At 32.2% G+C, this 13,309-nt stretch overlaps 1 protein-coding gene across 5 annotated transcripts in view; it reads left to right on the top strand.

Moving 5' to 3' along the window:
• Positions 1–13,005, top strand: part of LOC149791890 (uncharacterized) — a 34,257-nt gene extending 21,252 nt beyond the window's left edge. For 3 of the 5 annotated variants that reach the window (XM_089970396.1, XM_089970397.1, XM_089970399.1), the window contains exons 8-11: positions 2,964–3,047; positions 6,676–6,803; positions 10,774–10,926; positions 12,147–13,005. In XM_089970396.1, coding sequence (XP_089826522.1) covers positions 2,964–3,047; positions 6,676–6,803; positions 10,774–10,926; positions 12,147–12,425 — 644 coding nt within the window. In that variant the 3' untranslated portion in view covers positions 12,426–13,005. Of the gene's footprint in view, positions 1–2,963; positions 3,048–6,675; positions 6,804–9,667; positions 9,708–10,773; positions 10,927–12,146 lie in introns of those variants that run through there. The other 2 variants (XM_089970398.1, XM_089970400.1) reach the window with 2 other exon arrangements.
• Positions 13,006–13,309: the final 304 nt, after the last annotated feature.

The following is a 13,309-nucleotide window of genomic DNA, read 5'->3' on the forward strand; positions in this document are numbered from 1 at the left end:
CCATGTCCAGAAAAAAAACATATCTATAAATCTCATTTTTCAAACCTAATATGAAATCTTGTTTGTTGACTACTGTAAATATGTTTTTGATATAATGTTGATACAGTGTTGGTGCTGGCTGGTGTTAGCTTGTCAGGTCTGATTTTGATGTTGGCAGTCAAAATCATTGTAATATTAGCCATGTCAATTGTTATGTATATCTGATTTAATTTAATTGTTTGTAAGTTTTAAAATGTTTTTATTTTTAATTTCATTATATGTCAAAATAATGTCATTTTGTTTACTAGGAATTTGATATTTTCCACAAAATTCAGTTTGACCTGACTCTTTTCATAAACACCTAATAATAGAAATACAGTTTCTACTTTTGACTTAATTTCCAATCTTGATTCAGAAATCACTGAGACAAGTAAACAACTTTCTATTTTTATTTTATTCTCAGAGTAAAATGATTGGTTTTTATTAAGGTCATACCTAGATGTAACTGCCTTTATTTTGCAATTCTGGGTTTTCCAAAATTGTGCAATATTTGGATTTAATGATGTTTAGAGAGATATTTCTCAGTCTGGGCTTTTACCTTGGACACTAGAAGAGTGTTTGTGACCAGTTTGGAATTACATGTTAATTTTTATTCAAATTATTTGGATTCTAAATGATTAATTTGTTTTCCTGGAAATATTTGAGTGCTCATACAGAATTCTTGGACAAAGACATTTCTTTAAATTTTATTCGGAATTCGAACACCGGAATGTTATTTTCTTTGGTTCACAAAGAACTGTAAACACATCAGCACTATACTGGCTACAGTATACGTCATTGCCTTCCATTTTGGAATTTTTGTCGGGACTCAAACTTGAATTCATTAGAACATTTCATTACTGGGACTTCTAAAATTTAATTTGTGGATAATTCTTGGATTATTTTTGGATTTGATTTCTTAAAACAGTAAGTTCTTATTTTTTTCATTTTGACATTGTTTTTTTCTCCCAGGGAAATAAATTATTTGTTGAATCTTTCAAAGCTTCTTGTTTTCACTTTCTTTTGTTGCTGTTTATTAGAGCCAAATCATGTAACATAAAACAATATTTATCCCACACCAAGATTACAAACCTCCGATTTTGGTTAGGATGTAATAGGTTTAAATTACTGAATATTAAATAGTAAATAGAATTATAGTTGTTTTGCTTGTTATTTACTTTCGTAATATGCGTTATTAATTTTAAGAGTAATTGTGATGAAATTGTCTTATTTTAAACAAATACGAAAAATATCACATACCAAAGAGCAAAAGTTTACACTATAAAATCTGTTCAAGAAATAGTCAGTTTTCAATACCATATTCAATCAGGCTATAAGTTTCCTGATTGGATTCTGTCAAAGTTGAGTATTCAAGTTAGCACCTAAATCTTTTGCCAGGTTAATTGGATTCTACTTACTGTGACAGAATTTTAAGGAATTTTACAGATTTCCCATGTATGCATTTCTGTGCTGGAGCAAAATAAAGCTTGTGGTGGAATCTTCCTACTTTCCCGTCACTGACCAGGTAGATTCTGGAATTTTTGTTTGGGCCCAAGCTAATGCGTGCAATGGTTAGCAGTCACTCTACATAAACCTTTTACAATATACAGCAGGGCCTATTCTAGGATGCTTAATTGTAGGGTTCATTTAGATTTTAAAAATAATAGATATCAATTAGTGTGCTGAAAGTCATGCATGATTTTTTTTTGCAAGACATTTAAAAGCTAATCTATCTTTGTTTCTTCATAAATGTCTTATATATATATATATATATAAAATTGTTCACTTTTATTTATATTGAAAGGATTCTGCTCACCCCTTTAATTTTCAGCTCTGAATACAAACCTAGAGAGCATTCAGTTTGTTTTTAGAATTTGTAAACAAATAAATATTATTTGAAGAAGGCTCACATATTAGAGGGAAACTGATAACAGCAGTGATTTGGTGGAAATTATGAATTTATGTACTGCCATACAATAGTAAATTCCCCTTGTGTGCCCACAAAGGATCTCTACTAAAAATGGTAAAATAGAAAAAAAGGAAATGATGGATGCAAAGTTACATTTAAGCCATTACAAAATCAACAGTTAGCCTATAATATTATGTGCTTTTCAACATTATGCATCTGTTTTGAAAAACTTACAACACACTGTTATTAAAATGTGGTAAGAAATTTCAACTTGGTAATATAGGAATAAATCCTTCTTGCATAATTTTCACCCTGGTAGTAAAGGAATAAATCCTGCTTGCATAATTTTCACTCTGGTAGTATAGGAATAAATATTTCTTGCATAATTTTCACTCCAGTAGTATAGGAACAAATACTTTTTGCATAATTTTATCCCAGGTATTATAGGAAAAAATCCTTCTTGCATAATTTTATCCCTGGTAGTATAGGAACAAATCCTTCTTGCATAATTTTATCCCTTTCTGTATAGGAATAAATCCTTCTTGCATAATTTTATCCTGGTATTATAGGAAAAAATCCTTCTTGCATAATTTTATCCCTGGTAGTATAGGAACAAATCCTTCTTGCATAATTTTATCCCTGTCTGTATAGGAATAAATCCTTCTTGCATAATTTTCACTCTGGTTTTATAAGAATAAATCCTGGTTACATAATAATTGGAGACTAGATATTATAGCATACTCAGTTTGCTTTCTGGTTTGAAATTTCTTGCCTTTGCACTTAGAGTGCTGATGCATTTAAAGCTTTCTTTCTCTGTGAAACACATGCATACAAACACAAAATATTGCACAATACAAAGAACACATTTACACATTATTTGAACAATAAGAGTCAAGGTTTCAAGTAATCCCTCATTTAAATATTTAGTTTTAATGACAATTAAACTTCAGAGAAAGGTTACATGTTGCATGTGTATTATATAAATCTCTGGTGAAAATAATTGATCAATTCACTGTAATGTGTTTTCTTGTTTCAGGCAAAGAGCAAATCAAGCTTTATGATGCCGTTCGAAAACTATCTGAAAAGGATGGCTGGTTCACAAAGGAATCCAAAAGAACAGGTATAAATTATTGCTATCTTTTTTTAATATTATCTATGTAATTGATTTAAACATCTCTCATAACTCTCTTTGAATAACCCTGGTGCTTAACAGTCACCAAATGTCTTTGGTTCACATTTTGAGCACAGATTAGAAGATCCAAAGCTCATATTTTGTGTTTGCCTAAAATAAGCAAAAATGTATGTTGAGCAAAATCTTTTACTTAGATTATATTTGCATAACTATAGATGGCGGGCTGGAAACATTCAGAAACACTGTCATGAAGTACAGCAGTCTTAGCAATTATTAAATTCATTACACTCTTTACCAATAATATAGTATATGAAGATGCAGCTTAGACTAGTATGCCTAGCAACCTCAGTCATTTTTCTGATATTGAAATAACTGCAAACTCTGATTTTTTCATATAGATCTGTTTAAAAGCATTCCAAGACAGTTTATTTTTTTTAAATATCTCTATTTGAAAAAAGGTTATGCAACTTTTAAGTTCCAAATTATTTACAAATTTCTAGAATTTGTGCCTTATATAAATGTATTCAGATTATGTGGTAGTCATGGAACCGAAGTAAAATGTTCTTTCCATAAATTTTTTTATAACTTTCTTTTTTGTTGAGATATTTTATGAAATTTGATATTTTGATTGCATTTTTCCTGCTGAATTCATTGCCCTCATTAAATTTGTTGTCTGACTTAAGTATTTTCATTTATAAATGAAAAGCATATAAACATTTCACAACTTTTATGACATTTAACTTCATACAAATATATCACATTAACAATAGTTCATGTCTTTGTAAAACAACTTCGAAAACAACAAAAATGCAATGTCTATTCATAATTGTCATTGAAACAATGTTGCAAGACCTAATTTCATGAATAGGATTCAAGTTGGTTTCATCTTCTAAATCCTGTGATGTTATATTTAGCTCCTTGCAGAATAGATCAGGGATTGCTGCCATCTTTCACTTATAACTAAAGTTTCAATATCATATACCTGCAAAATAATTTATCACCTTCAAATTGTATTTTTTTGTTTTGTTTTTTGAAAACAGTTTTGATCCTTTCAAATCTTATTAATGTATTGGGAACTTGAGAACCCACTTTATGTGTGCATCTAGTTACTTTGCAGTTTTTTCAATCATTGTTTCATCAGACAATGTCCCATTACAAACTTGAAACAACTGCAGTAACATAATGAATGTAAGGTTGCACATGTCTTAAAACCAATGACCATTTGTCAGTTCAGATATTTACAGAGTCGACTACTTGAGCCTATTTATAGTGGACAAAAATCTATGCTTTGCGTGTTCGTTTTGTGACTGTATACTGTCTAAACCGTACAACAAGCATTAATATGATAAAAACTAAAAACAATCATCTTAGCATGTTCTTCTGGCACACCAATTTGTATGAAATTAATAAGTTTAATTTTGGAACATAAGTTGTGGAAAAGTTAACATCATTTTCAGCTGTTAGAAAATTAAAATATGGTGGACAGTGTCGACACAGGGAGATTCCAGTGTTTTACAAATTCAATACTCATTGCATTTGGTTTATATGCCAATTTTGATGATATATAATGCATTTATTTAAATTGCCAAACTTTTGGTCAAATCTGAATAAATTTTGAGGGATTATTTCTTTGTGTAGGAATATCATAGGAACGTGCTACAACCACTGATGGAATTGTTTACATCTCCTCTGATTGGATTGAAAAGTTCATGAATATTCATGAAGTTTTAATAACCTGCACTTTGTAACAAAGGAGAGAGTTGTCATGCGACTGCAGCATGATTAATGCTAATTTCCAATGGCACTTGAAATCTGTTACTTTTGATGATTATAAAGTAATAATTCCATTAATATAGCATCAGATATAAAAAAAGAAAACATACCCATTATAGATAAATTTATTAGCTTTTACAATATATAAAATGTGTTGCAATCAGAAGTCATGTATTGATGCTGCAATGAAAATTCTACACTTGATCAACAGTTTCATCATATTTCCAGGTAAACTGTCATATTGTCCGTGTTAGACTGGGGTTGCTAGCATACCCCATTTAATGCCAAAGATGTGTGCATCAAATGTACAACATATAGTGAAAATATATGTAGTGAAGCAATTATTCCCATTGTAATTAATGGATTAGTAGGGGGATGAGTGCACATAGGCGAACAGATCAAGAATATTTATATGTAGGTTTTATATATTTAGCTGCAATTGAAAACATCCATTACATAAACAAAAAAGTATGTAACATTTTTAAACATTAAATGGTAGGTAAATATTTTAAAGTCATGTTATACACTTTACACAAACAGTACTGTAAGTAATAACAGAGCTAAATTGTAGAGATGTGACATGAATGCTACGAATACAGAAGAAAAAAAACTAGGGTGATGCTTTCCTATATTAGCTAGCAGCATGTTAATCATCGAGAAGCAAAAAGACAGTTCATTGTGACATGTTCACTTGCCCTTTGACCTTGGGGATCAGGATCAAAGTCCAAGGAAATATGTATTAGGGTTCTGGTTATAGTTTGTTTTATTTGCCTATATATCCTAAGCTCCTAGATGCAATTTCTGCATATTTGGAATGAATCATTATGAAACTGAAACAATCATTTAGTGACATGCATGCTTACCCCTTTGACCTCAGGATTAAAGTCACTGTTTAAGAAATTTGCATTAAAGTTTTGGATAAAGTTGTTTCATTTGCATATATTTCCTAAATCACTTGATGGATTTTGTTGGGTAATTCATTTTGAAACTAAAACAGTTCATTCTCTGACATGCTTGCTCTACATTTTAACCTTGGGTCAAAGTCACATATTTTTGAAGCAGCAGTTTAATGTGTTCAACATACAGGCCCTGGCCTATTTGTAATGGTTGTGAATGTAAAGATAAATCTTAGTTAAATGTACCATATTCGTCATAATACACACACATGCCTCAAAAAGGGACTGCCAACTTAATTCAGGGGGGAAGTCGGGATCAAAAATTGTTTGAAAAAAATATTATTCTTCTGACATGTAGTTAAAAAGAACTAATTATGTCCAATATATTAGTTTGAAAATATAAATTATTGAGAAAATAGAAAAACAAAATCTGGGTCCTGCCTCCTAGAAAATGAAACGGTTAGATGCTAAGTACCTACTATGCTTTTTGTTATAATTTCATAAAGTAAAGTGAACATCTCTCAATCTTGTCATTCTTCATGAAAGGGGAGCAGCTACTAAATCCAACCTGATCATTTGATTTTAATTTGTCTAGATATTATGACCACTTACCCTTATCAGTTAAATTAGTCTCAGAAATATATCTGTCATACATGATGTGCTTTCATGGGCATAACCATTGGGACAGAATGAACCTTCAAAGCAAAAGGTTTCCAGATAGCTAGCCCTTCAGTATATACAGGCCAGTGATGCTGTTTTTGAAATCATTGGTATGCATTTATTACAATTAGATTTAACTGCTTGGAATTCACACCAATAACAATATTTTAACCCCACAATTTAGGTATTGTGTTGTTGTCATAGCTTTAAATGGAATTAAATGAATTTTCCTAGTTTAAAGGAAAAAAACAGCAACATTAATTTGTCAAATATTCTTGACATTCCAGATCGTCTCTTGAGCAGTCTGGCCAATCAGGGTCGGCTTATTGACTGTCTGAGACAAAGTCTGAAGAATCAGGAGACACAGCTGACCAACTACAAGGCTCAGACTGACAAACTTCGAAAACAGCTGCAGGTTTGTGTGTGTCTTATGCATTTTAAATCTTCTGAAACTAAAAAGTTCAAGTTGTTTTTCTTTCATTCCCCATGTTGATCATACCAGAAGTTATAACAGTTGAAATAATACTGCAATGTTGCTGTCTCTTTGTAATTATTCTGTTCATGGGAGCCAAAGAAGTGACCCTCATTATAACTGGGGTCACATTTTACTGAGGTATTTCCCAGTACAGTTGTGCCATAACAGAGCATGTTGTATAGAAAAAAAATAGTGCATTTAGTGATGTGATATCACATTATATCTGGTTCTTGTCTCCATGTTATAGGAGGTAAATTAGAGGAAGTTTAATTTTGGAGCACTGTACTTTGTACTTTATATCACTTGAATGAAAATATGACCAGGAAGGTGGCAAACACATTGGGAAACCACCTACCTTTGCAGAGACAGAACAGATGGGACTTGTACTGGTGCTCAGGGTCTATTCAAGAATTAAGGGAAGATATTCTTCTCTCCATTTATTAAAAAGGAAATAATATAAGAGGGATTTAATGAAGAGAAAGGTAGAGCTTGAAAATATAATGCACAATTTTAATGCATTCAGTTGATTTTTCAGTACATTAGTTTACAAATTAGTGTGAATCCTACAGTTGCACAATATATAATTAATCCTAGATGTTGATTAAACACGTTGTTACTGCCTATAAAAAATTCACTGTTAGTGGAAAAGCAAACGTGGCTTTTTTGTGGTGGGGGGGGGTAGAATATATGATGTCCATGCTTGACGATAATCCCATTTCCCACTAATTTAAAAGTTTTACAAAGATTTTACAATTGAGAGAGCTTAGTCATATGATAATCCTTATCCCCCAGTTTACGAATTGGTCCCCAGCACTTATCATGTACTTCCTCATTATAACACTGTCCATAGCATAAAGAGTATGCTGTCTTACAGTGATACAATGTTATGAAGAAGTGCAGAATAAATTTAGTTTTGTTACTGAATATTGAAATGGGATCCATGACCATACTAGAATTATAACAGGATCCGTGTTATAACTACCAACCAATCTTGGTACTACCAAACTTGTCAGAATTGATTGACATCATCCCATGTTTAACCAAACACTCGGTATTACACCCTAACCTATCAGGCTTTATACAGAAACATTCACGTGAGCATTGCTCAAAATATCTGATAGCCTGTTCCCCAGGGCCCCTCTTCCTGACCAGTTTCAGATCAGGCCCATCCTGTGTTCTAAGAGTGTTGCTCATCGGGCTTGTTGATAAAAAAAATCAAATCTGCTAGAGAAAACTTTGATGGTGCTGATGAAGTGTGGACATGTATTCTCAAGATGTTGACATACCTGCCAGAACACTGCGCAATCTGATTTAAATCAGATCACTATTGTCTTACGTGAATTGGAGATGTGGTTTTAATCAAACTGTAACACAATGCATCCCGCTCAACATGATTTTGTAATACTCCCAAACCTACTGACATGGTTGCGTTTCGAGAAAACACAGTTTTCTGTAATCTTCAAAAATAGAAGGAAAAGCAAGAAAAAACCCACCACTTTCAGTATATGCCTGTTACATGTAGCATGAATAAATGGCTAACAATCATGATTGGAGACGATGTAAAACTAACCTTTGGACAGTTTAAATAGCAGCAATTAAAAGGCAATTAAGTCCTATATAACCCACCATTTCACATATTAAACTTAATTGGCTGACAATAGTTAGAGAGATATGAGTAAAGACTGCAGTGGGTCACCCCTTTCTGCTAATTTGTAAAGGTACAATCAGGACATGGACCAACCCAATATAGGTAAATCAAAGAGAACCTAGATACCTGTAGGTGAACAAAAGTTATTACATATCATTGCTATGAGTACAAATATTTAAGCCATCTGTATGAAAGATATTTGACAAGTTTGTGAACAGCAGTAACATTTCTTTGAACTCAGATTTTACTGCATATATAAAATGAAAAGCACAATCATTTAAATTGTGAGAATAGTGTTTAAATATGATTCATTTTTTAAGCTGATTCATGCAGCAATTAGCTATTAAAAAAAAAAACAACAAAAATAAGTGCAGAACTTTTAGTCAATTGAGTTTTACCAGCAAAAAAACAAACAATATGGGGTCAGGGCAATTAATTCTTTGTACATACTGCAAATATATCTACATACATCAAGTTGGTTCTGACCATGATTTGCTCAGAGAATCCATCAGAGAACTTTTAACACCAGGACCATCCAGTCTCTAGTGAGTGTACTAGTGATGAACGCTAATGACACTTACATTGCCTTCAAACCCCCTTTTGAACCCTATTGAATTTATATTTGAATAGTAGCAGTTGCAGTGACAGATAGTATTTAAAAAATGGCAAAATTTTGGGTTTATGGAAGGATTGTGATTTTTTTTTAAAGTCATCAGCCCTGGGTCTGTGTCTAAAAAAAATTCTTTGAGCACTGGTGAGTCTGTCTTTACTCCTCCCTAACTGACAAATGGCTTTATTCAGGGTAGATTAATAGGGTCTGTTTTTGTAGATTTCTGGAGAGCTTTTGACCTGGTGGATCATGAAATCCTTCTGTGGAAAATGAAAATTTACCAATGTGATGAAAGCAGTTAGATGGTTTACTCCACACTTAAATGAGAGAACACTACATGTTTATATAAATGATATTCTGTCTGAACCTAAAACAGTTAGATACGAGTCCCACTAGCCTCACTTCTAGGTCCATTACTATTTTTATTATTTATTAATGACCTACCACTTTTACTGGGGTACTCAATTTCATTTGTAGATTTCTATGCAGAAGATACAACAGTCAGTCGTCCAAAACACAAAACACAAACTGAATTTTTTTTTACAGGATGCCCTAAATAAAACTGGACAGTGGTGCACATGCAGTGGTATGGTAGTAAATACTAGTGCACTAAAATATTACTTATCTCAACGCAAGAAGAATTCTTGATAGTGATTAACTATGTATAACATGGAAATATACAAATTTGCAAATTGTCTGTTGTGACAGACTACTTGGTGTTTTGATATATAACCTATCCGGGACTAAACATAAAATATATTAGTAGAAAGTTTATTCATCTTTATGGCTTCTCAGACGGATAAGACATTTTCTCCCAGAAAGGCATTGAAAACAATTTTATTACAGTTACATACAACCCTGTTTAGATTGCTGTAATACAGTATGGGGTAATTCAGATGATAGATAGATAACAAAGCTAGCAAACCTTCAGAAAGAGCATTTAGGTTAATATCAGTCCAAACAGAAAGCAGGAAAAACGTAGCTGGCAAGTTTAAAATATTACCTATTAAAGACCGAATCTGTTTGAGAAAAGCCAAGTTAATGTACAGGATATCCAATTATGTGCTCCTGTATACAGTCACTATTCCAGTTAAGACTACCTGTTAATACTCCCCACCTGTGAACCATGTCTACCAAGCTGTATAAAATTTCCAAACCAGATTAGGGATTCTTCAACAACAATTTCCAGTGCTTAGGGGCTTCAGAGATATAGTTAAAATGAGTATGAAAATGATTGTATTTTGTATTCATGAATAAATATACATCCCATCTATTTTTCACTAATTGCATATTGCATGTATATTGACTATGTGGGTTCAGTATGTATTAGTGAGTATCCATCCGGTGAAAGGAAAGAAAGTAAATATATTGTTGTCTATACATGTTCATGCTAATATGTTTCTGTATGCATGTGTCTATATATGTGTGCATTTGTATATAAATAAGTTTCTTTTTTGAGGGTCTCAAGGTAGAATAGGCTTTTCAGCTAACTATGTTACCCTCTTTAAATAAAGTAATTTTTTAAATTATTAATTAGTGAAAGAGTTCTGTGCTGTCATAACTTCCACAGCATACTATGTTGTTAAGCACCTTTCCTAAGTTTTATATGTATTGAAGACTCATGTGAGATCTTCTGTGTCCTTTTACTACAGTATGAACGTGAAAACACATCCAGATGTGTCAAGCAGATAGAGCAGCTTAATGTCCAGCTGAAGAACACCTTGCAAAACAGAGCCAAAGGTCTGACCAATGAATGGAGACAATATACTTGTAAACTGAGCAACTCCACTGCACAGGTTATTGTTGTAAGGAATTTTTGTCTATTGTAATATTATCTTATATATACCATGTCTTTCAATGCATCAACCAGACATATAGAGGGGTGTAAGACATCTGTATGCCATTCCCATTTACTCTTTCTCCTGACCATTGACACACTTCATAAAATAGTAATTAAAATTACAACCATGTTAAACCATTTGGGCACTGGGAGGAATCTACCAGGAATTTCATTTTCCTGGATAAACTCGGGCATATACAAAAATATATATTTAAAATTTCTCCAAGAAATATTTTTCATCAAGGTTTCATGCCCCCACTGCAGTAGCAGAAGGGGATATCGTGTTGCCCTGCTGTCCATCAGTACTACTTCATGTCTGGTTGTTTGTATGTCCATCCTGGATCTCTTTTAGTGCAGTAGAACAATAATATTTAACTTACTGCCATGAATTTGTACCCATTCTATTGTGATCACAAGCAGATGACTTGGTTAAACTTTGCAGCCTTTTTAATTAATTTATATAACAAATATTTTTTGCACATTTTTGAATTTTTTTTTGTTGGGATTACTTTTAGCTCAGTTAAGAACATTCATGTTGGGTAAACAAATGGAATTTGGTGGTCATGTTTTGATTTGTATGTTTTAGACCAGGCCTTATTCTCATCAAGATAAATCATGTCTTTGATTGGTCAAATTTAAGTCAGACTTATAAATTTAAATTTCAGTCTAGACCTGAGATCCATCAGTGAAATTCAGGCCTAAGTAGATTTTCATGCCATTTAGGCAAATTTTTCAAATTGTTTGGTAGAAAAATTAAAGCAAAGACCACATGAGATATACAAATGAAGTTTGTTAAGCATGTTTTTACATAATTTTTAGGTTAACTAATTATTTAATGCCATTATAATGCCTTTTAAATCTTCAACATTTTTGTTTGTTTTTGTTTTGGACTTACACTTCTTATGGTTTGCATAATGTACTTTTTTTTAAACAGAGTACATTTTATGTGGGGGTTTTTCAGTCCGAAAACTAATATTTTATGTTGAAAACTTGTTTTATCTTTCACAGAATTTCCAGTGTTAAACTGTCTCTTTTTCAGGTAATTCATCAAAGACTTTTTTCTTGAAAACCCCCTAAAGCAATAAAAACTACATTTTGACAAAATATTTGTGTATTTGCTCACAACTCATCCTATGTCTATCATTCTTGTGATTTATAAATTTAAATTTGTATACTCATTGGCAGCCAAACAGAGGTAGTGTTGATGGTACCACATCTAGAGACAAAAGTCCTGCAGTAAAATCAAAAACCAAGGCCACAAAGCAGGAGAAAAACCAAATACGCAAGTTTTACCAAACCCTAAATTATGAAAGGCAACAGCATTGTTCCAAGTTGCATATGGAACCATCTCAAGTGGAAACTTGTCAGACATGCAGAATGAAGTTCCCAGCCAAAACAGATCCACGTGTTATTGAGGAGCATCTGGTTTTTCACGAGAAATACAGCAAAAATTTGATTGATTGATTGTTTAACCATCATTAAGTTTGGGACACTCTTTATGTGTTTTTATTGAGCAAAAAGCATGACCTAACGTTCATCAAACACTGCTTGATGTGGTGACATTTCTGTATTGTTGATTTACCAGCTAGTCTCAACTGTTTACAGACTTTTGAATGAATATATATGCTTTTGTCATTAAAAATTCAATATCATATTGAAATTCATTTTTTTAGACTTTAGAAACTTTTAATACTATTTTCTATTGGTTTTAATTTTTTGAGACCTTTATATCAGACTTTTTTTGAGGGATGCATTATGTATCTTTTTACTTTTGGCATTATTAAATTGTTGACATTTTAATTTTTATTTATTAAAATGGGTTCTTATCAGATTGTTATTCAATAGTAATCCCATAACCAAATAAACTCACTTATTATATCTACAGTTTTACTGTACAATAATTTGACTTCTGTGTTGTTTTGTTGAAACTTGTAAATTACATTTGCAGTTTTCATTATATAACTTGTTAATGTTACAGCTGTTATTTTTCACTGTTACCTGTTTCTGCTGCTGATGGTTTTAGAATAAAGTGCTTTCACACCAACTTACTTTTATTCAGTTTTTTATTTCCTCCCTGCAGCTTTTGGATGAATTAGAGGTTAGACTTTCCATCACTCCATAGCTATAACGGTGGATGATACACTGTTTCTGCTAGTAGTATAGTTAAACCTGTCTTGAAAGACTACTGGTTTGAGAGACTACTTGTCTTGAGAGAACAGGTTGTCATTACACATATTTATTAATTATAAATAGTTATGACCTGTGATGAGAGACCATGATTTTTTGGCTGAAGGTATGGTTTTTCAAGAGAGGTAGTAGTATATGTAATATTAGTAATTAAAACATAA

Source organism: Sinohyriopsis cumingii, chromosome 9, assembly GCF_028554795.1.
Source record: "Sinohyriopsis cumingii isolate HCF-2022 chromosome 9, ASM2855479v2, whole genome shotgun sequence".
Classification (NCBI taxonomy): domain Eukaryota; kingdom Metazoa; phylum Mollusca; class Bivalvia; order Unionida; family Unionidae; genus Sinohyriopsis; species Sinohyriopsis cumingii.